A 25,495-nucleotide genomic window follows, 5' to 3' on the forward strand; every position below is an offset into this window, starting at 1 on the left:
TGCATTGGCTAAGTCTCTTCTTCACCTTGATTTAACAAAAGCCCAAGTCTTTAAATCCTTTGTCTTGGCTGCAGCTAAGCCATTAAATTCATAGCTAGAGGCTAGAAATTGTCTATATAAGCCTCAGTCTAAGCACACACTGGGGTGCTACATTCAGAATACAGCCTGGCTTCACGTCAGACTGAACTCTGGTTTGAGTTCCCTCTGCCATTTTCCCCCCGTGTTTCAGTGTCCATGTCCTTTCATCGTCTACATCCACATCTGGTTCCCGGAGAAGCCTTCGGAAGTAAGTATCTCCCGTAGATTTGCCTCCCTCAACTCTCTCCCGAATTTCCCTCCTTTACTTTCTTTCAGAACTGTGTGTATGCATGTGTGTGTGCCCCTTTTCTGTGTGTTTGTTTTCCCCTTTTAATAAATATTTGGACTTAATTAGAGCAGTCTGTGTCAGCGTCATCTCTCAAGGGATTCTTGTGGACACGGTCTCACGAGGGTGGTGTTAGAACCCTCCCTCTCAGCAATTTGAGCTAAATTCGGAAATTCCCCTAATTAGATCCTTCCTAACAAAACCTAAATCTTTATCCTTATACAGTGCACCGGCGTCATACATACGTTTTAGCATATGCTGAAAGCCGCGTGGGAAGAAGGGCTGGTGTGTCCCATAGGGACAAATGGGGCATGTGCCCATGACATGTGCACGCGCCACTACACCACCACATGCACAAGCCCCATTCATTTAAATGGGGCTCGAGCATAGGTGGTATTTGCTTTACGCGGGAAAATCCAGAATGGATCCCCGCGTAAAGCAAGGGCGCCCTGTAGATGGACAAATTCAGCATTTTGAATAACTGAGCCAATTAAAATAACTAAAATATATGTTTCTGATGGCAGCAGCTCAATGGATTTGCTCTGAATCTACTAAGGTCCAATATGTCTAACATAGTAAAGCCATAACGATGAAATGCTTTCACTACAGCAATTTCCCACAATACATCATACCCTCCCAATTTTCCCAATTAAACTGTCCCAATTAATCATTTGTAATCTCACTTTTCAGTTGCTTTTAAAATGTCCTAGTTTCTCTCTTCTCCTCCCACTTTCCCTCTCTGTCCGTAGCTATTCAAGTGCTGCAAATTGAGTTAACTCAGCAGGGTGGATAGGAACCTTGCCCTTCCCAATAGACTCAGGCAAATGCAAACTTCTGCAGCCCCTCCTAGTTTTTATGTTCTTTCTTGTTAATAACATGCCATCTTGACCACACTCTGAAGTTTCTTAGCTCCATGTGTCCCAGTTTTCATCTTTAAAATGTTGGACAGTATGTATGTGTCTGTGACAACATCAGATTTTTATGTTTGCACAACAAAGCACTTAAAAGCAAAAATTTTATATATTGTGACCATTGGAGGTGAAACAAACAAAACAGTCATCACATGAAATCAATATTGGTAACACACACAAACTTTAAAAAAATATATCATGGTTACTACTGCTACTACTACTGCTGCTGTTATTATTATTGTATTTATTTATATCCCACCCTTCTCCCAGGGCTGGGATTCAGGGTGGCTTACAACATTAAAAAACACCATACAGTTAAAATGTATAAAGCTAGTATATTAAAACAGAATTAAATTACTACAATAATTAAAACAAATTCCATGCTAAACCAGCAATGAAAGATCACACCATAGTTGCACACCTGAGTTCAAAAATATCAGTGTTTTTCAGTAAACCTCCTATAATATTATTTGAAAGAGAAAGCACTTTGCCATTTCTGTAGAAAGAAGAACCTTGACTGGAAAGAAAGCACTATGGGCCCAACTACAGTGGTGCCTCGGGATACGAAATGATCGGGTTACGAAATTTCCGGGATACGAAAAAGTTGGATTGGCAAAAACTGTTTCGGGTTACGAAATATTTTTTCGGGTTACGAAATTCATTTCGGCGCGAAATTCAAATGCTGCAAAGTGCAGCTATAGGCTTTCCAGTGCTAACGGAAAAGTGTTTCGGGTTATGAAATTTTCGGGTTACGAAAGGAATGGCGGAACGAATTAATTTCGTAACCCGAGGCACCACTGTATATCTAACACTGATCATATCCAAGCCTCACTAAACCCATTGAAAGAAGCTAGCTGCAACTAACTGAAATTATTTTTTTTCTCCAGAGGGACTTACTCACAAGAAGTGTTTTCCAACACAATGTTGCCCTGTGCCCCTGCTTATTCCAGCCTGTTAGCCAACCATGGCTTTCTCCAGGATATACCAACCTTGGCTGAACAATCAGCATTCCAAACTTACTAAACATGCTCAGTTCTCAATTGCTTGTGTGATATTTTGCTTTGCTTTTGCCCCTCTGAACAGCCTCCATTTGCTTTCCTACATTAATAGCTAGATGTATTTCATGCATGAAAATTTGCCAATATGCAGCAATTGCTTAAAAGCATAACATACGAAAGGGCCGAAAATTGAGCTATACTATAGAAGAGGATACCAGGTTGCACAGATTGCGTGTCTCTCTGGTCTGTGCTACAAGCACACTCTGGGGATATTGTGATATTCTCAGAAAAGGTATAACCTACTGATTTCAGTGTAGTATATTTAGTGCTGCTGAGATGCAAGATTCTATCAGTTTCCATATGCTACTTATAGTTAACACGATTACTATAATAACTACAAGTGTGAGAGGTTATGCACCAGAAGCCACAACATTCTTGCCAAGGAAGAAACATTTTCCTTTAGGGCTGCAATGTATAATCAGTTAATTGGCTAGACTGCTCATTTTTTTAAGTGTAATTAAGGTTTAAAAGGTGGTTCTGATTAATCATACAGCAGCTTTTTACAAGTGCTTATAAAAACTGCAGGTGGTAAGCATCATATTAAAAGAGATATTCCCCATTTTCCTTCACAGAGAAGACAATGTAACTTCTAAGAAATTACCTGTCACAATATGTGCACATTATTTAAAAGCAGAGGAAGTTAGTGTGATGTTTTAGAAATTTTATTATTCACATTCAAACTTATGCAAATGTAATCACCAGATAAACTGACAAAAAGACATACAATTAATTAGAATTTAAGCACTAAGCTGTACTACCAACCACATGGTTGTCAGATTCAGGAGCTCTTTTAAGAACTGATTCGCACAAGGTCTATTAACTGGAAGGCCCAGGAGCAAGACCCAGGCCACATGAAGAATGCTGCAGTGGAACACACTCCCTCGGAGAGTAGTGGAGTCTCCTTCATTGAAGGTCTTTAAATAGAGGCTTGATGACCATCTCTCAGGGATGCTTTGATTGAGATTTCCTGCATGGCAGGGGATTGGACTGGATGGCCCTTGTGGTCTCTTCCAACTCTACAATTCTATGATTCTATATGAAGGACACTGTGCAGCACAAACATCTGTGCACCATATCTGTCATCAGTCACATGAAAGAGTGGACAAAATCCACTGTAACAAGTCAGACAGTGGCTGATAAATTAGTGTGCAGGGCAGTTGCTGATATTGTCATACCAAGCTGATCCTGCTCATATTTCCTGACAGCAAAAATGTTCAGGTAACCCATCAGGGACTTGGCTCACTTTGACAATGTCCTTCCACACCGAAAAGCAATAGATTACTCTTCCTCCAAGGGATACAGTTTAAGTATACCATGCAGGAGCTTGAACACTGGACATTCTAACCGTCATGGTTTGTTAAAAAGAAATTGACATGTCACATTCATTCTTCACTTTCACTATCCCACAAGAGAAGACACAAAGGGCTCCTCAGAAGAGTGGGCCTCTACTCTCTACTTAAGTAAAATTCCAAAACAGTCTCCCTCAAATTGTCCTAGAAACAAAAAGATTCAATGGTCTAAAACTGGGTTAAACAAACTACACAGTATTTCACGCTACATTTTGATTTAGAGTTTTATGAGTGGCTACTTGAAAAAGGATTTTTCTTTGCTATCCTTCGGATTCTGAAAGGTGGAGGAAAGAGTCACCCCTCTCATAAGGCAAAAAGAGAAAGTGCTTCACACATTTGTGGCAAATTCAAAATGTAGCACAAGTTCGAGATTGTTTATTAAGCTAATTTGGATGTTACTTTAATTAACATGGTAGCTGCCACATTACAGATGGTCAGAATCAGTGCACTACTACAGTTTGTATGTGGAAATCATACCTTTTCAAATGTGAAAGACATGAGTCAGCCTCTGCAACATCTTTAGAAACTGGAAGATGAAAATGCATAACAAATTTGATTCCACGTTTGTCTACTTCAAGCTCTTCAGCATCTTTCCAATTCTTGCTGCACCATGAGGACTAGAAACATGTGGACTATAAATATAGTGGGCCTGCCATATTGATGGGCTAGCCATCTGCAGACTGGAGTTCCCACAGACTGCCTTTGCCCATGTTAGTCAAAGGCAACACACACACACACACACACACACACACACACACTGATAAAGGCACAAACACACATTGCCACCCTTTGACCAACATGGGCTTGAGACTCATATTTTTCCCCACCTGTGGGGGAGCCCTGAACTGAACCCCTACAGATGGGATGGGCCCACTGTAAAATGTAAACTGAGCTTCATGAGACTAGAGATAGAGCTGCTGTGATGAAAAACAAAATGTGTGTATTTTTGGAAACCTGCTTTCCAAAACTTTTTAGGAATGGAAACTCTTTGCTCTTTGCCCAATTTTGTGATGACTAGGGAAATTTCCCCCCTATACTTGTAATGCATGTTTACTTCATTAATTGGAAATAAATATCAAATGGTACATTCTTTGATCTTCAAGATTTCTGGCGCACTATTCTAATTTGTTAAGTGCCCCACAGATGTACAGTCAGACATGTAAACTCATACTGATTAAGAATAGATGCAAGTAAAATGATTTAATTTCCTAAGTGGTTAAGGGGTGCTTGAAAGTAACTCATTTTAACTTATGCAAATTCCAAGCCTGGGTCCTACTGCACACTGGTTAACATAATCAGTAGCACAACTGGGGCAAGAAGAGTCTACCTTCTCTCTTTCCAAAAACCTAATGGCCAGTGATCTTCCACCAGAAGGACCTCTGTAAGCTTGCTATAGTGAGCTGAGTTCTATCAACATGCAAAAAGGAAGAGCTAGAAAAGATGCAACCAAACATGTCAGGGGCTGCAGGAATTCTTTTTACAAAGGAAGTTACATTTGAGGTTATTTGGATGCTCTAAAAGTAAGTAGGGGGGACATGATAGTGATGTATAAAATAATGATGAGCAGTAGTTATTATGACTATCATCTACCTCTGGATCCACATCACATGCCTCTGAATGCCATCTGCTAGGGAATACTGTTGGGGTCTCTTATGGACAGCTGGTTGGCTACTGTGAAAAGCAGGACTCCAGACCAGATAGGCTTTTGGCCTGATCCAGTGGAGCTCTTGCCCATGGTGCCCAGAAACATTGGGAAATACATAGTTTTTAATGAACCTGGTAGTAACAGAAACGTCAGGAACACTACATGGACACTACACTTCCCATAGCTTTTGAGAACACCAGCTACATGGACAAAACAGCATCTGTGGTAAAATGGAGAACCTGTGGACTTCCAGAAGTGTTGGACTTTCATCAATATCAACCAGCATGGCCAGAATGCTGGACAATGTAGTTCAACTACATCTGAAGGGTCCCAGATTCCCCAGATGCTTCTATGATCATATAGTCAAGACTCTCAACAAACAGCTTCATTTATATACCGCTTCATAATGAATTAGCAGTGTCTAAGCAGTTTACAACTGTAAGTTAATTGCCCCCAACAATCTGGGTACTCATTTTAGCGACCTTGGAAGAATGCAAGCCTGAGTCAAGTTTGAGCCCTTTCGCTGGTATTCAACTCGCAACCTTAGGGTTTGTGAGTGAGTGGCTGCAATACAGGCATTTAACCACTGTGCCACCAGGAGCTATGAGAAATGTAGCATACAAACAAGGAAGGAAAAGGGTGGGGGGACTGGGCAGGAAGAAATGTGGTAGCAACTGTAATTAATTTTAATTTTTTCTTGAGCTTCCACGGCTATACAGTAAACCCATTTCTTCAGATGCAGTACCAAGTATTACTAAGGCCTATGAGAACTATGTTCCATAGAGTCTAACCAAGTTCTACCTCAAGTCCTCTCTGCTGCTCCCAGATCAGTTTAGGAAGGGAAAAGAATGCAGTGGAAGGGAGGAGGACTCAGAGTGGCACAAAATAGACTGCAGAAGAGTGTGAACCCAATTTGGAAATTACCAGCTTTATTTTTTGAACTCCCTCAAATATATCCCACATTATCAGTGTGTGCCTTCATACCAGACATGTGATGTACACCACTTGTTCTTGTTTTCAAGATGGGAAGCAACAGCTGAGAGGATTTACCAAAGGCAACATGAGATAAATTCAAGTCTGTATCCACTAGACATATGTTTAGGTACCCCTGCTGCCTGCTTCTATTACATTATTGGGGCATTGAGCAGGAAGATACCATCCCACTGTCAGACAACCTTCTAGTCCTCCTTTCTCAGATTATGGGCAGCTGGTGCTCTCTAGAACCAGTTGTACAACCATAAACACCTGGACAATTTCAACAAGAAAAAGAAACCCTTTAAGTAAATGAAGTTTGGCTACAAGTCCTGAAAAACACAAAAATCAAGACCCAGCAAATGCAAATGAAAACCACCTAGGTGGGGGGGATTCCCAGCAGACAATGGATCATTATATAAATATAGGCCTTGCCATTCAATAACAGAACAATGCACAGATTAACATGCAAATCACTTCCTCTCAAACAATAGTACATATATATACCCTACTCTCTTCCATGCCAGCACTCTCTGACGATGCCAGACATAACTGCTGGTGAAATGTCAGGAATAAACTTTTCTGGAACAGGGCCTCATAGCCTGAAAAACCCACAAAAAACAATTGTACAGTATAACCATTTTCCCTCTCTTCAGTTTATAGCAGTACAGTGGTATAGAGGAAGATGTTCTCCCTACCAGGATCATGGCAGAACCTCTCCTCCCTGTATGCATTCAGTACTGCAGCCCCACTGAAATTTTCTCTCCTTCACCTACTATTAATTGTAAAATAAAAATAAAAAATCAACTGGCTTTCTAATGGAACCTGTAACCTCTCATCTAATTTGGCCCTCAGCAGTGAGAGAAAATAGGATTAAGAATCATGCTATTACTACACCACAGAAATGTCTGAACCCATGATTTAAACAGCAGGATAGATTTTCTTCCCCACTCAGCACAAAGTCTAAGGGCTCAGCTTGCAAGGAATTCTGACATCACACTACACTACACTACACTGCACTACAGTTATACATGGTTCATAATTATGTAAAAGAATAGGAAGTTTGCAAAACTGAGATAAAAGAAAAAGTAGTAAGATTTGGGGTCTGTAAGGGACCCAAATTATATTCTGTTACACTAAAAAACATATTCCTGCCAAACAAAGTAATTTTGCTAGCTAAATATTCCCATCTCCTTCTATTACAAACTCAGAGTGCATGTGCACACAAGCAAAAGAAAGGCTGGAATAGACCGTATTTTCCCATATGACAATTTTTTTTTTAATAAGGAACAATGTTGTAACATTGTTAGCACTAACCTGCAACAGGGAAACACCTTGCTTGAGCATCTTACTCAGATCCAGGGTGGGAATAATGTGCGCTTCCCAGACATTGTTGGACCACAATTTCCACCAGCCCTAGCTAGCACAGCCAGGTGGCATGATTTCCACTCCTGCTCTAAATGACTCTCACTATGGGTGCAAGGTTTTATTCAGTCTCCAAACAAGCCCATACAAGTTGAGGAAGAAGGGTCATATCTCTAGGGCGGAACCATACTACAGTAGAACATTTTATCTGCATGGAGAAGATCCTGGGTGTCAACATCTGGAGCCCTTTTACATTACACAATTATAGCTCTATGGTTCTACTTTAATGGCTGAATCCTATTGAATCCTGGGATATGCAGTTTAGGAATGGACATGTAGAAATTTCAGCCAGAGAATTGTAATACCTCATCAAACTACATGCCCCAGGATTCCACAAGACACAGCCATGGCAGTTAAAGTGGAATCATAGTGCTACAATATGAAATATGGAAGGGTATCTGGCCATTCCCAGTTTTAAAATGTCAAGCAGTAGATGATGAGAAAGAGCTTGGAACATTAACTTCAAAAATTGGTTAAAGTTATAATACTAATGCTCCAAAAAGAGTAAGTTGTCATCATAGTTCAATATTTACAAAGCTAATTCCCTTTAATTAATTATTTTCTTTTAATTCAGAAAGCTAAGAGACTATGGTGCGAAATATGCCCCCCTCCAATCTCTTCATTGTTACCTCAGCATCCACAACAGAGCATGAGACAACATGATAAGAACCAGAACAAGCTAGCACTTGAATCATGTGATTCGCACCCCCATGTCACAGGACACCCCCCCCCATGACAGTAAATGTCACTTTGAACATTACAGTGCCAAAAAGTAGTTATCCCTCTTTAATTTACAGTCATAAAGTTATACTGTATAACTATACCATAGTTCTTGCACACACAAAAAAGAATAAGTAACTCATCATTTATAATTAGTTATTTCCAAGCTCTGTTCTCTCCTTAGACTCTAGAGATCCACTGCCAATCAGAGTAGACAATACTTTAATGGATGGGCAGATAGCCTGGCATGATACATGGCAACTCCATATATTTGCCTGAGAAGCAGAAGGAAGAGATAACTACCAAAAAGGAGCATCCAACATCTTTCTCAACATATTTCACCAGGTGGTACAAATATAAGGACTATGTCTGTATGATGTAGGCTACCAGCCAAGCTGATATCATGGTTTAAACCTGTGGTAGATGTCTATACACCTGCACAGTCTCCACTTGGCAGCCCCCATGCCACCATCAATGATGCATGATGTTGCCAATCACAGTGTTAAGTCTCTCTCCCTCTTCAGTCAAAACTTCTTACTTCATTATATACCATTCACATGCTACAGCTAGAGCAACAATTTAAACATCTCCACATTTTCATCCATACTGATAGCCACCCCCACTTTGGTCTGCCTCTACTTACAAAAAGGCAAAGTAAGAAGGAACAGTCTTATCATTTAACGGCATACTAGCCATTCTTTTACTAAACACTTAGTCAAACAGCTAGGATTAAGCTGATTTCATTAGAGAACAAGAGCCTCTCCATTTATTAGGGGACAAAAAAGGGGAAAGGATTGCTTGGAGACAAGCAGTAGTAATCCTAAACCAGTCAAGTTGCATATGTTTTAAACTTGGGGTGAGAATTGCATGGCCCTGGACTGCAGTTCCCAGTAGCCCTAGCAAGCACAGGCAATGTTGAGAAATGCTGGGAATGTTGCAGTTCAATAGCATCTGAAGGACCGCATGATTCTCAGCCCTGTTTTAAATTATCCCTGTCTTTAACAAAATTAGCTAACATACTGGGAATGCTTGTTTTCCTTCTAGAAGCGGCATGCCCTAAGACATGAATAACTTCATTTACAGAAGCATGTGGAGATAGTTATTATTATTGTTTTTAAGTAGCATTAACTTGCTTGAAGATGGAAACAACCATCTACTTTGTAGATGCACTGTATGTACGCCTCAGCATGAAAACTATGAAGAACTCTTCGATCATTCAATGCATATTCTTAGTTGCAGAAATTCCATCTGAACTTGCTGCTGGCAATATACCTATTTAAAAAAAACCTTGAAAAATTAGAGAGTATTTAGATGTTATGAAAAACACTGCCAAAAACCCATATTGATTGTTAATCAGTAAAAAGCCTAGCAGTTAAGAAACAGTTCTCCACAAGACTTTAAACTCTTCCTTCTCTAACCATGGAGCAACTCAATATGTATTTTTCTCATTGAGCTTATTTTAAACACAGGTATCTTGTTGATGAGCTCATAACTACCCTCCACCCAACACATCTCAGGCAAAATTAGGTCATTCATCAGCTAGTGTTCCTTGCCAGGACTTTCTCCTGGTCCACCTCCCATATGAAAGGCTTACTCACAACCAGACCTGAACTGGTACTTGAGTGGGGAAGTACACATGCAACACTGCACTTCTAGTTCCACACCCAGCATATGTACAAATGAACACAGTCTCCCTCACCCATGCAAACATATCAGTAGAAAATTAGAGCTTGAATGTTATGCAGCAGAGGGGAATCTAAACAATATGCTTTTTTTTTTTTTACAATAATACCTTTCCCCAATCAATTAAGTGATCAAATCAAACCTCACTCAGTGAGGTTGCAGCTTCTGAATGATGCTGAAATATAAGGGATCTATGACAATGTAAAGAAGGCCCAGGAGTAACTACTTATAGGGGGCCTTTGGTATCTCCTGGAGTTTGGTTCCATCACCACCCTCCACCAGGTTCCAAAGTCCATGTGCTCAAGTCCCATTAAATACAATGGTATAGTAAAATAAGCCCCCTAACATAAAATGTCAAAATCAAGGTTTGCTTTCTGAATATTTTCAAACTGTCAATAGTTGCATCCATGGATAATCAGTGTATATGGACGCCGATTGTACTTATACAGTGGGCCCTTGTTATACACAGGGGTTTGGTTCCAAGATCCCCTGTGTATAACATAATCCATGTATGCTCAAGTACCATTATATATAATGACATAGCAAAATGGTGTCCCTTATAAAAAATGGAAAATCAAGGTTTGATATTTATTATATAATTTATTATTGATATTTATTATATAAAAAATCAGTGTATAAGAAGGGTCAACAGTAGTTACAAGATCTGTATGGCCTCAGTATTTTGGTGTTTTCTGTCATGGGTGAGTAAATTGTAGCACTGTGTTATTATGTGAGAAAAAAATGTAACTATTTTAGGTACTTCTGAATAGTTAGGGAGAAAAGGTTTATGTTTCTAAGTGAATTATAGTCAGGTATAAACAGGAGAGCACATGGGGCTGTAATTGCAACTGTACTTCCTTTTTTAAAATGATTTTCCCAAACTCTGGCTCCACAATCAATCTTTAATACTGGCAATTAAAAGAACAGCCTAAATTGCCATGTTCAGGAGTTGTTCTTGGTCAAGATTAAAGTTGGTTAAAGGTAATGGCAGCTGGTTGGGCAGAAGTCAGGGCAGAGCCAGAGACAACAGGCAGAGCTAATGACAACAATACAACATAAAACTGCTCCTTTGATCTGGCAGGTGTTTGTTCCAACACAAATCTACTTTGCAGAACCAGGCAAACAAAGACTAAGTAACATGGTCAAGAAAATGAGTGCAGGGTAAAGGTGGGGGCTGCTATCTAGAAAACAATTTCAACCCACATTTTTCTGCTTCACCAGACAGCAATTTTATTGAAAAATAAACTATGTTTCAATATACCACAATTGGGTAGTATATTCAGAGAGAATATTGTATACTATCTAATTTTTTTTAAAAAAAGAATTATATGAAGAGCCAGCATTGTGTAATGGTTTAAGTGCTGTACGATGATTCTAGAGACCAGTGTTCAAATCCCAGCACTGCCCTGTAAATCAACTGCATGACTCTGGGCAAGTTATATGTTCTCAGCTTCAGAGGATGGCAATGGAAACCCCCCTCTGAAGAAACGTGACAAGAAAAGTCCATGATAGGGCCTTGGGGTCATCATAAGTCAGAAATGACTTGAAGATGCACAACAACAAATGAGAGGCCCAGGAAGGAGGGGATCATATCCAGCACTTTTGTACTCCAATGAATTTAGAAACTGACCCCTAACAGATCTTAACACTTCTGAAGGCTTCCTTGTAGAGTACTAGATACAAAAGAGAACAAGATGTACATGCTGAAATAGCCTCTTCTACTCAACTAATAGAAATGCAGTGTTACCCATGCTGCTCCATATAAATTTTGGTATAAATGATAGCCCTTAATAACATGTACACACACCCCTGAGGGGCATCATCACATCATCATATCTAGGGAGTCGCATAAGAGGATTATCATATGACCAGGAAGAGCAAATATTTGCCTTCCCTGAGGCTCTTGCCCCCTCCAAGGGTCTGTTGTCCGAGCAGCTTAAGACCACTAAGACAATCAGACAGGGACAGCCAAGTGAAAAGAAAGTAATTAAACACCTTTGTTCTCACCATCAAGCACCTTTGCCAGAAGCAAGATTTTGCCTATAAATACTCCCAAGATTTGCTTGTTCCCTGGGCCAGTCTGGATTTCAGGGGGAAGCTATGTCCCTTTGAATCCTGGCTCCTGGCCAGTCATTCCATGGCTGAGCCTCATGCCATCCTCATCATATTCCATTTGGATCCCTGGAGGGAGTCTACATTCTGGTACGTATCACCCCAGTGATGCCTAAAATCCTATTCCATGCTAACCTATGCTTCTCCTGAGCCTTGAATGTGTGTGTGTATGCTAGTGAATCGTATGTGTTTTCCCCCATTATAAATAAATTGGTTATTAATTCTAGAAGTCTGTCTCAGCTCTATTTATTGGGATCCCCTGGTCTACTCCGTATACATAATGGGAGACGATTCTGCAAGGCCGTCGTAGCAGGCCCTCCTCTTGCAATATTTGAGCTAAACTACAATAATAAAATTCCCCTAAACGGACCCTTGGCTACAGCAGGAGTTCTTTTCTCTTTTACACATGGCAACCCCTTCCTCTAATACTATCTACCCTGCCCACACACAGATACACGCACCAGTTTCTACCTTCATCTGTCCTTCCTACAAATTCTATTTTATTTATGGTTATACAGGGGTAAGCCTCACTGAAGTCAATGGGGCTTAATCTTAGTACACCTCATTCTGACTATCCTGCTACACCATATTCATGTACATACATGCAGATGTCCATATGTCCTTTTATTTTCCCTAACATTACTATACCTGTAGGGGACAGAGGTGTAAGTACAGCTGTAAAGAAAAAGGAAGAGAAGCAGAAGACCATAAATAATAAGGAAAGAAAGGCCTAAATCCTGTTGTTACTCCTGACCAGAGTAGACCTGTTGCATTGATGGGTTTTACCTATGTACTACATCCCCCTTCAGTACTTGGTGGAGAAAAAGACAAAGAACGGGAGAAAAGCAATAAAGAGGAGGGGGCAGAGCAACTAAAGCAAAAGGAAGGAAAGGGACAAAATTAAGCAAAATAGAGAAGAAAATGCCTACTGCCACAGCCCACTTCCACTCACAAAGAAAGAAAAATGAAACACCACAAAGGAGGCTTACTTCTGGTTTGCTCTTGAGCTTCTCTTTTCTCTACCAATGCACTCTGAATACACCTGTGCTCTCTAAGCTGGAAAAATGAGTGTTACTAATTCAGCAACAAGAAATGAATGACTGATTCGGCATATGATTGACTGGGGACATCTTTAAAAGATCCTATCAAGACACAAATAGCTTTGTCCTGACTGGCTAACAAGAACCAATCACATTGTCATTAGGTTAATAAGTTGGAATGCTTCTCCTACACACCTTCTCATTGAAGAATGAGATTTTTCTCCCCCTGCCTCATCTTGAATGTGCATGGGGGAAACAAGTGGAGGGAGATACAGAATATGATGAAACTTCTCACACCAACAGAAGCAGCTACAACAACAATGAGATAGATATTGATGAAGAATCACGATAGAGAAAACACAAGAGGTTCCAGAACCCAAATCAAGCTGGATTGTATTACTAAAACAATGTAGTTGAAGATTATACAACATATAGAATGCTATAATCAAAACATATATTTAATACAAAATGTATTCAACATATAAAATAATATAATCAAATAATATATAAAATAGCATAGATTTCCAGATAATACCCATTTCAATCAAAAGGGTCTTCTTCAAAGTATAAAGAATATTTACAGCAACTTGTTCAGAGAGCAACCCTTTATCTCACTAATACATCAGCTTCTCCATATCACTGAACGGGAGCAATATTCTCATAAGCAAAGCTATTGCATAAGTAACACAATTTCTAAAGAATAAGGTTGACCAAAATCAAAAATATATAAGCAACACAATTTCTAAAGAATAAGTAGACAGAACCCAGAGTTAATTCTGCTTGTTTGCTACTTGTTTGTTTGGGGAAACTTCTCACACCCCTATGTGGATGGCAGCCTGGGAACGGGGGGGGGGGGGGAGAAGAGAGGGGGAGAAAGTGTGCATAAGCGAAAAAGAGAGAGAGGCATTGTTGGGGGGTAGGGTGGGCAGATGATGGCAGCATCCTTCTTTTCCCTAGTCATGTCTACCCATGTCATGTTTAGGTGAACAGAAAGCTGCTCAAATCAAGACTGTTTAATACTTTACAGCTTACAAGGAGCAAGAAGATCAAGTGAGCTTACCTTTATACAAGCTGTAGCATACGAAAAGAGAATTTCTGTCTTCATATTCATGGGTTCTGTCTAGAAATGGAGATACCTTCTCATATAAGACCAGCTGAAGAAGGTGTCAGAGCAGACATTTGCCAGTGCCTCAAGCCTCACAAAAATCCAGCCACCGAAACATCTTCAGTTTGCTGCTGATTTGGAATGCTTTTTGGACAACAGCCTATGAAGAGCAATACTGCAATACTAAAGGTCTCTGGTTCAATTTTCTGTTTGCACTGTGGTCAGCCAGTTGCCTATGATAAGCCTAGCAGAAGAACATGAAATGTTTTAAAATTAATTACACATTTTGAAGTGTCAGAAGCTAAGGGCTAACAGTTTCTAGTGAATAAAGATTCTGATTCCAGAAAACTGTAGTTCATAAATTCCATTATGGAATTTTGCAGTCATGATGAACCCACAGAAATAATGCTGGTCTGTCTTTGAGGATGAAATACACCAGATTGGAAGTGGACTGTTGAAAGAGGGATTGCTTTTTACAGTTGGGCTAGTGAAAGACATCTGAAGATAAAGACGACACCTGTGCTGGAATGTTTCCCCCAATTAAAAATATACTTCAAAAAGAGAGCTTATCTCTTAACTGACTAAGAAATAACACTGAGCAAACACAGCACTCAAGAAGTTATTTTTAAAAATATTTTGCATTAAATGACTTGTATTTCACTTTATTGTTTTGTGATTCTTTTACATTCCAGTGCTATGACTTGACCATAGAATGAGAATAAAGTTTATGTTGCATTAGTTTTACTGTACTTTTTATTTTTAAAATAGTTTGGTCTAACTCTGTATGTCTCTGATACGTTGCCCTTTGTTTCACCCTTCTCCAAAAGAAAAAGAATCCAAGGTCTTTGTTTTAATTAAGATTTAGGTGGCTGATTTTTGGTACTATGGTTGAACAGAGGAGAATCTCAGGATCTTAAGTCTTCTGAGTTTTGATAGGGAAGTTAGAGACTTCAAAATTTTAATAACAATGATGTAATACACAGTCAGGATGTGGAAAGGTTGTGGGGTGTTACCAGGCCCAAACAGTCTTCTATATATGAAACAAAGGACAGCAGAGGACTGCAGAATTTGGGGGATATTTCTGCTTTAAGGCTTTAAGCTGTTTAAGTAGGAGGTATGGGTCTTGGAGTGAATGTGACTGGAAATCACTCTGGTGGTGCAGTGATTAAATGGCTGTACTGCAGCCACTCACTCACAAACCATAAGGTTGTGAGTTCAATACCAGCCAGGGCTCAGGCTTAATTCAGTCTTGCTAAAATGAGTACCCAGCTTGTTGGGGGCAATTATCTTACAGTTCTAAACCACTTACAGACTGCTTAGGTGGTATGAAACAGAATATAAATGATGCTGCTATTGCTATTTAAACAACAAACTTGAAGCCTCCTCTCAGAATAGAGAGATAAGTCAATTTGTCTCTGAATGTTTTCAGCTATTCTTATTTTTATTTATTTATTTTATTAAATTATTTATATCCTGACCTATATTTTTAGAGAGTCAGCATAGTATAGTGATTTGAGCATTGGACTATGACTCTGGAGACCAGGGTTAAAATCCACACTCAGCCATGGCATGCCCCTGGGTGACCTTGGGCAAGTCACACTCTCTCAACCACAGAAGAAGGCAAAGACAACCCCCCTCTGAATAAATCTTTTCAAGAAACCCAGGTGGTCTTAGAGTCACAAGAACTCAGAAAAGATTTTAAGGCACTGGCCTTTGGGCCTCATTAATTGAACCCAAACACTGTTATACACAGTTTAAAAACCATTAAATATGTTTAACTGTATATAACAGTATTTGAGTTGAATTAATGAGGCCCAAAAGCCTTGATGAACCTAAATGGCAAGAGTGTTGGCACTAATTGTGCCTCCAGTGGGAGGGCATTCCCCAGTTGGGTGCCATGGCTGAGAAGGCCTATGTCCCAACACAGTGTATTGTCCTGACTAGTGGGACGTATAAGCTCCCTCCCCCTAGCAGACTTTAATCCTTTAACAGGCACATATAGGGTACTGAGGTCCCAGGCTTTTTAGGGCTTTAAATATCATCACAAGCATCTTGAATTCTGACTGGAAATTTATTGGCACCTAGTGAAATTCTTTTAAGATAGGTATTGCATGCTATCTATATGATATACCAGTCAGCGGTTGAGCTGATGCACTACTGTGTTTTCCTGAAAATAAGACACTGTCTTGTATTTATTTTTTCTCAAGACATACTATGGCTTATTTTCAAGGGATGTCTTATTTTTATTAAGTATGGTACAATAATCTACATTTATTCAAATATAGTTAAGTTGTCTTCTTCTGGAACATCGTCATAACTCTCCAACCATATTCTTGTACATAAAAGAATAGAAAAGAGAAAAACAAGAAATGTGAAGGATATATTTCCTTTACATTTGATGTTACATTTGATGGCATCCTACTCCAAACCACCTAATGACTACCCACCACAGCTTCATGTAGATATTCAACAGCAAGGGGGATAGGGCTGAATGGGAATCCTGCAGTGCTACTCTCTGAAACTGGGCCTCCAGGTAGGAGCAGAACCACTGCAGAACAGTGCCTCCTACTTTCATTCCACAGAGTGTGTCCAGTAAGAGTGTGTCCACAGTAAATGAAATCAAAAGCCGCTTGGAGAGCCAAGAAGCTGTCTCCCTGTCTTTCCCCTGAAATAGGTCATTAATCAGACTGACTGTGGACATTTCAGTGCCGTACCCTGGCCTGAAACCAGACTGAAATGGGTCAAATAATCTGCTTCCTCCAAGAATACCTGATATTGCCCAGCCACCACAGACTCAAGGGTAGATAGATTTCCTTGTGAGAAAGACTGAATACTCATGGATGATGACAACCCCTCCTCCTCCCAACCCTCCAACCTTGATTCGTGGTGCACTGAGAATCCAGGTGGACAAAACTGGGAGAGATCAACTCTTCTAAGCACATCCACCCAAGTCTCTGTGATACACATCAGGTCGGCCCCTTATCCACAACCAAGTCATGAGTAGTAATTATTTTACTGCAGACCAACCTGGGATTTAGGAGCAGCACCAGCAGATCTGAGTGAGCTAACATGACAACCTGAATCTTGAGGGAAAGACTGAAACACAGCATGGATCTCAAGTATCTGCCCCATCTCCTTCTTACTTGGCATATCAAAATCCCAGGCACCATACCTCCTCCCACACACACACACACGTAGACAGACACACTATATAAAATAAGGAACAAACACTGGTAAAATGCCAAAACCTAGCTTTTCTTAAAGACTGAAACATGCCTCCTCTTCTAGAGAAAAAACTGTTTTTGTTGATTTAAAAAAAATCTTCTGAAATCATATGCCTAGAGAATCTTTTTTAATACTTTGTAGATCTTTTTAGAACTTTTAGCTGGAACCATATGAGAATTCTGAACTGTCTACAAGGATGTTAGATATGAATTCATTGTGGCTGGGATTAAAAGTGTTTGCGTGTTAGACTGCAGTGGATATTTGATCAAGATAGGATTTAATGCTTAATATCTGTTCTAATTTTCTTATTTTTGGAGTTATTACTTCACCATAGTTTTATGCTAATCACTTTCCAACTATTTTAACTATTATGCTTGTTACCCTCATGGTCTCTTCAATAGTTGTGCCTTAGCCATTTTATTAATTTTCTTATGTGCTAGATATAACAGGTTGAGTTGTTATTCTGTGACTTATTATTACTACTATTGGTACTATTTGTTGTTGCTGTGTGCCTTCAAGTTTTTTCCGAGTTATGATGACCCTAAGGCAACCCTATCACAGGATTTTCTGGAGCCAAAAGTGTATGACTTGCCCAAAGTCACCCAGTGGGTTTCCATGGTCAAGCATGGAATCAAACCCTTGTCTCCAGAGTTGTAGTCTGATGCTCGTACCACTACACCACACTGGCTCTCATTGGTACTACTACCTCATATTTTATATTATTTACTGTTTTCATAATCATGTACAGTATTGCTTTTCGTCAGCTTGTCTATCATTTCAGTAAGTTCTAAAACGGCTTTACTTTGGAGTAGGCTGCTGGTTCAATCATTCTCCCTTGTTCACCATATACTAAGGGTGGTACAGAAAAAAGAACCCTAATTTTTCTTTTGTGTGATGGGACTCCGAAGGACGTTGTAAATAGTGCAATTGTAATTTTCAGTTGTGTAACATATTTTTGGCAATTTAAAGAGTTTTACTAAGGCTGCATCTGCACTGCAGAAATAAGTCAGTTTGAAACCATTTTAATTGCCCTGGCTCAATGCTATGGAGTTCAGGGAATTGTAGTTTGCTGGGCACCAGAGTGCTCCACCAAGGAAGCTAGAAGCTGGTATTCAGAGGGAAGGCTGTGGAAACCCATGACTTTGGGGGAGTCACACACTCTCAGCCTCAGGGGAAAAGCAGTGCCAAATCTCCTCGGAACCAATCTTGCCAAGAAAAACCCAGGATGGGGTCAACTTAGGGTTGCCATAATCTGTAATGACCCAAATACACACAACACACACACACACAGCTGGAGGTTTTAAAATTTGACAAGTTGACAGAATATGCACACTGAGGGCAGCTTTTTTTTTTTTTTAAAAAAAAAAAGGAGGGAGGAAAGCACCCATTTGGTTGGCCAATGGTTGTAGGATATGTCACCTTTGACGAAAGTGGAAGTGAATTTGATTGACAACAAAGGAGGCTCCATTTTAAAGTGGTACTGCAAAAGTGAACTTCAGAGGGGCAAATTGCATTGATCAAGGTAAAGGGTAGTACAAACTTCTTTCCGAGCAGATTCAGTATGGGGGCAACAGGATCTGCCCAGTTCTATCCAGAGCAAATGAGCGAGTGGGAATGGGGCCTAAATGTCTCACAAAGCTACAGTTCCTAGAATTCCCTAGCACTGAGCCAGGGCAGTTAAAGTGGTCTCAAACTGGATTATTTCTGCAGTGTGTTTTGGACCTAATAGAACTAATTTGCTGATATGGATCAACACAGCTATGTTCATTTGTGGACTTATCATGGGAAGTGGGGAGGGAAATATGGAGAATTTCAAGGAGAGTGCTCCTTCAGAAATTACCGCTACACCACTGTCCAACCATACATCTGTTGCCTCACATCCTGCTGATACATGAAGATGTTTAAATAAATCTTTATTAAAATCTTTCAAAACTTCCATCTGTGGAAGATATTAGCATAGTTTGTCTATCACATGGGTCAAAGATGGAGACATATTGAAAAATACATGGAAACAACTTGACAAGATGGCTGAAGGTGTTAAAACCATGTTTCTAACAGAGGCTATGTATCTCTCTAGCCATTTACTAATGCTGAACATTGTCCAGTAATAGGTGTTTGGAAGTCACCATACATTTGTTGAGAGGATTATATATTTTCTTGATATATACTGGGTTGCATGTTTTTGGATAGCTGTCTACAGCTTTTTATAAACGTTTCAGGGAAACACTGATGCATGACAAGCATATATAATTGGTGTGTGTCTTCAAGTCATTTCTGACTTATGGTGACTCAAAGCAAACCTATCATGGGGTTTTCTTGGCAAGATTTGTTCAGAAGTGGTTTGCCTTTGCCTTTCTCTGAAGCTAAAAAGAGTGTGACTACCAAAGGTCACCCAGTGGGTTTCCATGCACAAGTGGGAATTTTAACTCTATTATCCAGAGGTGTCCAACACTAAAATCACTACACCATGTTGGCTCTCATGTATAAATTTACTATGCCTGACATATACTCACAGAAAAGGACTTAATCTTACATCCAAAAAGGTGGCAGTCTGGAGGAAAAGAATACAAGTGAGTAGGCATGGTCTGCAAGCAGAACAGACTGAAGAGTTCAATCCAAAACTAGAGATTTATAAGGCCAAATGGAAGCCTACTGTTTCTCTTCTGCCCTGTGACATCTTTTCAGCTAATAGTTGCCCTCCATTTTGATGATGCCCAAATGAAACACAGGCAGACTCTTTCAGACTGATAGTCTAACAAGCTATATGCTCTTTATGCAAGGTTTCTTTTGTACAACTAGAAGGAGAAAGATTTAACAGAATTTAGGTTCTCATTTGAATTGCTCTGCATCTTTCATTTAGTCCTTCTTCTCAAAGGCACTTAACATTTTTGCTGTTAACTATCCCAGTGATCCTGGGACTGTATAAATGTAAACCAATAAATAAATGTATCAATGAGGAAAGTAGGGACGTAGCCGGGGGGGGGGGGGTCCGTGGGGTCCCATTAGAAAAATGAATGGCACATGCTGCTGCGCCACCGCACCCAAGCCCCATTATAATGGTGGCACTTAGTCTGGATCCCCCCCTTCCTAAAATCCTGGCTACACCCCGATGAAAGATATAATAATGAACTACTGGTTAATTTCTAAACAGGGTAGTCGCATGACTTAAGTCTGTGTAAACCATTAATTTTGTTGTTTCAGTCAAGTCTATGCTGCTCTCATAACATGCTTACCTGCCGCTTTCTTGTAACTACAGTGCATGTCTACCCTCACAGTTTAGAAGCCATATCTTCTCTGAGGAAGCACAATTTTGTAAGTGAATAGCTGTAGGAATTAACACTATATACAAGCATGAGGACCTTGTGTTATATACAATTACTTTATTGACTTTAGAGAAAATCACTGGTATTAATAATTGGTTTGGGTGTGAGACAGTTGAACCTTTGGTATTTCAGGTTCCCTTTTTAGCTAGTGTAAGCCAGTACAGTTCTGAATACGAGAAGTTACAGCCATCTGTGTTTTCTTGCTTTGCTGCATTAGTGTTTCATACTACAAAATGGAGATCACAGATGCTCCTTGATTTTTGCAGAGTTTGGCACAAAAAACAAAAAGAAAAAAGAAAAGCACAATTTGTTCTGAAGTGTTGTTATTGCTAAGTGCTAATTGTTATTACTGACCATTGTTTTGCCAATAGCAGACAAGAACATTTTCCATGTAACAGCATATAATGTTCCCCCCCCCGCCCCCCGGGGGAAACAGTGGTGATTTCATTTTATTCATGGAGGGCGGGGGGAATAACATTAGGATTTCCCCCCCAATCTCAATTTGTTTAGTAATCCACTCAAGTATAAGAACTGGAAAGGCGTTATTCCTATTGTTTTTTCTTAAAGCCACTGATATGTTTTGTATGTTTTTTTTTTTTTTGCTAATTAAAATTTCTGTTGCTCCTATAATGTTATTGATGCCCATTGTACCTCCTAGAAACATTAAAATAAATGCAATGGAATTGACTGAATAGTCTTTCCTAAAACTGCTCCCCACACCCCACCTAGTCATTGTTTATATCTGTGTACTTGCTTTGTAGTTGTATGAAAAAGCTTCCAAGAGGAGTGAGAAGGGGCCTCCCTCACCCCCTGCGCATGTGTTTAATCCTATCAGGGGAGATAAACATTCTTTGTTGATCTCCTTACTGGTTGCTGCAATGGGTTACTACAGGGTATTCAACAGGTTATGTTTTGAGCATAAGTCCTCTTCAACATTTTTTTACATTCCAAAAAAGACCCATTGTAGCCAAATGCTTTGGTAGTTGCAGATTTATTAATAAAAGGTCCTTACTGGTTTGAAGCAAATGGTGGAATTACACTGAAGCAAACTTCTAAGTGCAGTTTTCTGTTAAGTATGATTGACACTTGTAGGAACTTAAAACTGAACCATACTGTCATTTTGTCCATCTAACTCCTCATTTTCTGCTCTGTTAGGAAGCAACTCTCCAGAATCTTGGGTAGACAGACACATTCACAACATCTGCTACCAGGTTCTGTAGATGCCAAGGACTGAATTTTGAAACCTGTGCACATAATTCATGTGCTCTACCAGTGAGCTCTTTAAAAGATATCAACCTATGCAAAGCATGGGATGCCAATGGGAAATTATTTTTAAAGATTTATAAAAATGCAACGGGATCTTGCAGCACCTTTGAGACTAACTATGTAGAATATGTTGCAGCATAAGCTTTAGTAGATTTGGTCTACTTTCTCAGATGCAAGTCTATGAATGCTTATGCTACAACTTCTACATAGTCTCAAAGGTGCTAAAAGATCGCTTTGCATACTGATATTCCAGACTAACATGGCTATGTCTCTGGTTTGTAAAGCAACATGATTCATAGATATTCAAAGTTGCAATCACATATTGCTGGAAGTGCCAGAGGAGAAGAGTAACAAAAAGGAAAAGTGCCCAAAGGAAAAAGTGTTTAACAGGTGTGGGCCCAGTCACTAGAGATGAGGTAATAAATGCTGGTGCAGAGGCAGGTTGTACCTAGTGGAGAAGTGGGGAAGAGGTAGTACCACACTAGCACAGAAGTGAATACAGGGGAAGCACTCCAGGAATTATGGAAGGAACAAAGTTACTCTTCTAAGGTGAGAGTGTGCAAAGTCAAATGAATTTGTTTTTGTGTATTTTAATTTTACATTGTTCTCTTTGTAGCCTGCTTTTCAAGCTACAAGTCCTCAGAATAGCTGTAGAAGGAGACTTGCAAGAAGACTGCCAAAACCAAGACCTAGTTACTTTCTGAGCTGTTGCTGTAGAATTATTTCTGTTAGAACAGATTCTCTAGTGAGGTCACTGACAAGTACTAACACTAAGCAAAAATCATATTGCAATGTTGTAACTTCACAAATAAGGCTACAAAAATTGCTAGCCAAAATGCAAACAAACAAACAAACCCATGGCCAAAAACAGCAACAGGAAAACCTTCTTCCAGTTTACAAACGCTCCTTTCTTATCACTTGAAGTTGAATCTTACTTGTCATTGATGATTAGAAACCCCCCCCCAGCACACAAAAACACTATGGTCTCACTTACTATACCTACACACACATCTCTAGTCTATTTATGCACTTCAGACTGGTTTACCAAAGTGAATAAACATCACTTACTTTACAAAAGCAAAGTGACTGACTATATACAAAGAAATCAGTGTGAATGCTGGGAAACCTCTGAGCCCCAAGTGAAACCTCCATACAGAAGTTGCTTGTCCATGTATCTCATATGAACCTTACTAGGTATTACAACACATTGCTTCTCTTTGACATGATAGTTGGGAATAAGATCCTACATGGGAATAAGATCCAATTTTAATTAATTAAGATTTGTTTGGGTATATTGTGCAACTATGTGGCTATATTGAGGAATGTAAGATAAAAGGAAACATCAAATCATGCCCTATAATACAGAGATGTAAGTGTACCTGGTCCATTTATATCCAGTATTTTATATGTGACTATTCAGTGTTAGAGGCTTTGGAGAAATAAGATACAGAAGCATCCATTATAATAGAATAAGCCACCTCTTGATGAACCTTGGCTTATACATCTGTCTTATATTTCACTAAAAATGGTTCTGCTATTAGCTGTCCAGTACCAGATGACATGCTTTGTTGTTTTGTCCCTTCAAGTCGTGACATGCAACTGGGCATGAGGTTTTCACACAAAGCAAATGACAAGCAGTCATCCTGACCAGGGAGGATCCACTGGACAACACAACAACTACACTTGGCAGTTCTCAACCAGAAAAGCAGTTCTGGATGGGTCTACTCAAAATGAAGATTAATTCAGTGCGATTAACTCCTCAAGAAAGAGGGTACAGAAATGGAACCCCGACATATTAAGTGTGAAAACCGTTGTGTAAAAGGCTGGTTCATAAGATCAATGAACTGGATCAAACCATACATGCACAAATAACACTGCCAGTACTCTCGGTGCTAAAATATATCTTCTCTGGATAGGAGTGCCTGGAAAGGGTAAATAAAAATGGTATTTCACGGTCCAGTGTAATATTGTACAAACACATCTCAGGAGCTTGTCTGTCAAGTTGGATAGTGTTCCCATTTGGTAAAAAGAGGGTTCCTTGAATATGTGGCGCCTGTGACATTTTTGCAGTTGCAGTTAAATAATTTAAACCTTTCCCAGCTGACAATTAGGTGTTTGACTCCAGGCGGCAGCAGCATCAACAACAACAATTTTCCAAAAGAAGGAAGGAGGGGGGGAGGCAGAGCAAAGCAAGACAGGTAGGCACAAAAGCTTACCTTTAAATCAGGAGGTTTACTCCGGGTAACAGGATGGGACACTGGGTTTGGATTGGAGGCCCCCAAATCCGTCTGGGCAGGAGCTGGATCCCCCGGCTTGGTCTCCATGCTGGGCAGGTTGGGAGCATCTTCCGCCCCAGCAGGGTCTTCCTCCGGCTGCTGCAGCTCATCCGACTTGCACCTCTTCATGCTGGGGGAGAAGTGTTGCTGGCTGGCTGGCTTTTGGGAGGCATGGCAGATGAAAAGGAGAAAGAGGAGGAGAGAGGGAGATGATGAAAAGAAAACACACACAGCGCCTGATCACCACAAGTCCCTTTCACCTGTGAGATGCAGAAAGGCTGGCAGGCAGAAGAGAGGGAGGAGGAGCTGGGCAGAGGGGCCTCCATCCCCACTCCTTGCCCGGGTGGCAAGAGGGGAAGGAGAGCCAGCCTTTCTAGGGTCCTATGCCATGCCTGCCCTTCCTGCCCTAACTTTGGCTGCCCAGTCGCTCTTCAAGCTGAGAAAGGCCAGGCCTGGAAGGAGGTTCTGGATGGCAGGGACGCCAGAGAGAGACTAGACATGTCCTCCTTTTCCCTGGACACGTCCTCCATTCCCAACCTTCTACTGCCCACAAGGCCCTCCATTTGGAGCAGAACTAAGAAGCATGGATTGACATTTAGAGGAGTGTTTTTGAGCTCAAGGTGACCAGGCGTCCTCCTTTCTCCAGGACCTGTCCTCCATTCCCAGGAGGAATCCAAAAAGGTCCTCCATTTGAAGCAGGACGAAGAGGCATGGATTGACATTTAGAGGAATGTTTTTGGCTAAGGGTGACCAGGTGTCCTCCTTTTTTCAAGACCTGTCCTCCATTCCCATATACAATTCCAAAAGGTCCTCCATTTGGAGCAGAACTAAGAAGCATGGATTGACATTTAGAGGAGTGTTTTTGAGCTCAAGGTGACCAGGCGTCCTCCTTTCTCCAGGACCTGTCCTCCATTCCCAGGAGGAATCCAAAAAGGTCCTCCATTTGAAGCAGGACGAAAAGGCATGGATTGACATTTAGAGGAATGTTTTTGGCTAAGGGTGACCAGGTGTCCTCCTTTTT

General features: G+C 40.2%; 1 protein-coding gene across 2 annotated transcripts in view; it reads right to left on the minus strand.

Moving 5' to 3' along the window:
- The window catches only part of TMCC2 (transmembrane and coiled-coil domain family 2), a 129,990-nt gene that overhangs the window by 103,900 nt on the left and 595 nt on the right, over nucleotides 1–25,495 (minus strand). Inside the window, exon 2 of one of the 2 annotated variants that reach the window (XM_042464680.1) lies at nucleotides 24,415–24,633. In XM_042464680.1, coding sequence (XP_042320614.1) covers nucleotides 24,415–24,603 — 189 coding nt within the window. In that variant the 5' untranslated portion in view covers nucleotides 24,604–24,633. The remainder of the gene's footprint in view (nucleotides 1–24,414; nucleotides 24,634–25,495) is intronic. The other variant, XM_042464681.1, reaches the window with a different exon arrangement.

Source organism: Sceloporus undulatus, chromosome 4 (assembly GCF_019175285.1).
Source record: "Sceloporus undulatus isolate JIND9_A2432 ecotype Alabama chromosome 4, SceUnd_v1.1, whole genome shotgun sequence".
NCBI lineage: Eukaryota > Metazoa > Chordata > Lepidosauria > Squamata > Phrynosomatidae > Sceloporus > Sceloporus undulatus.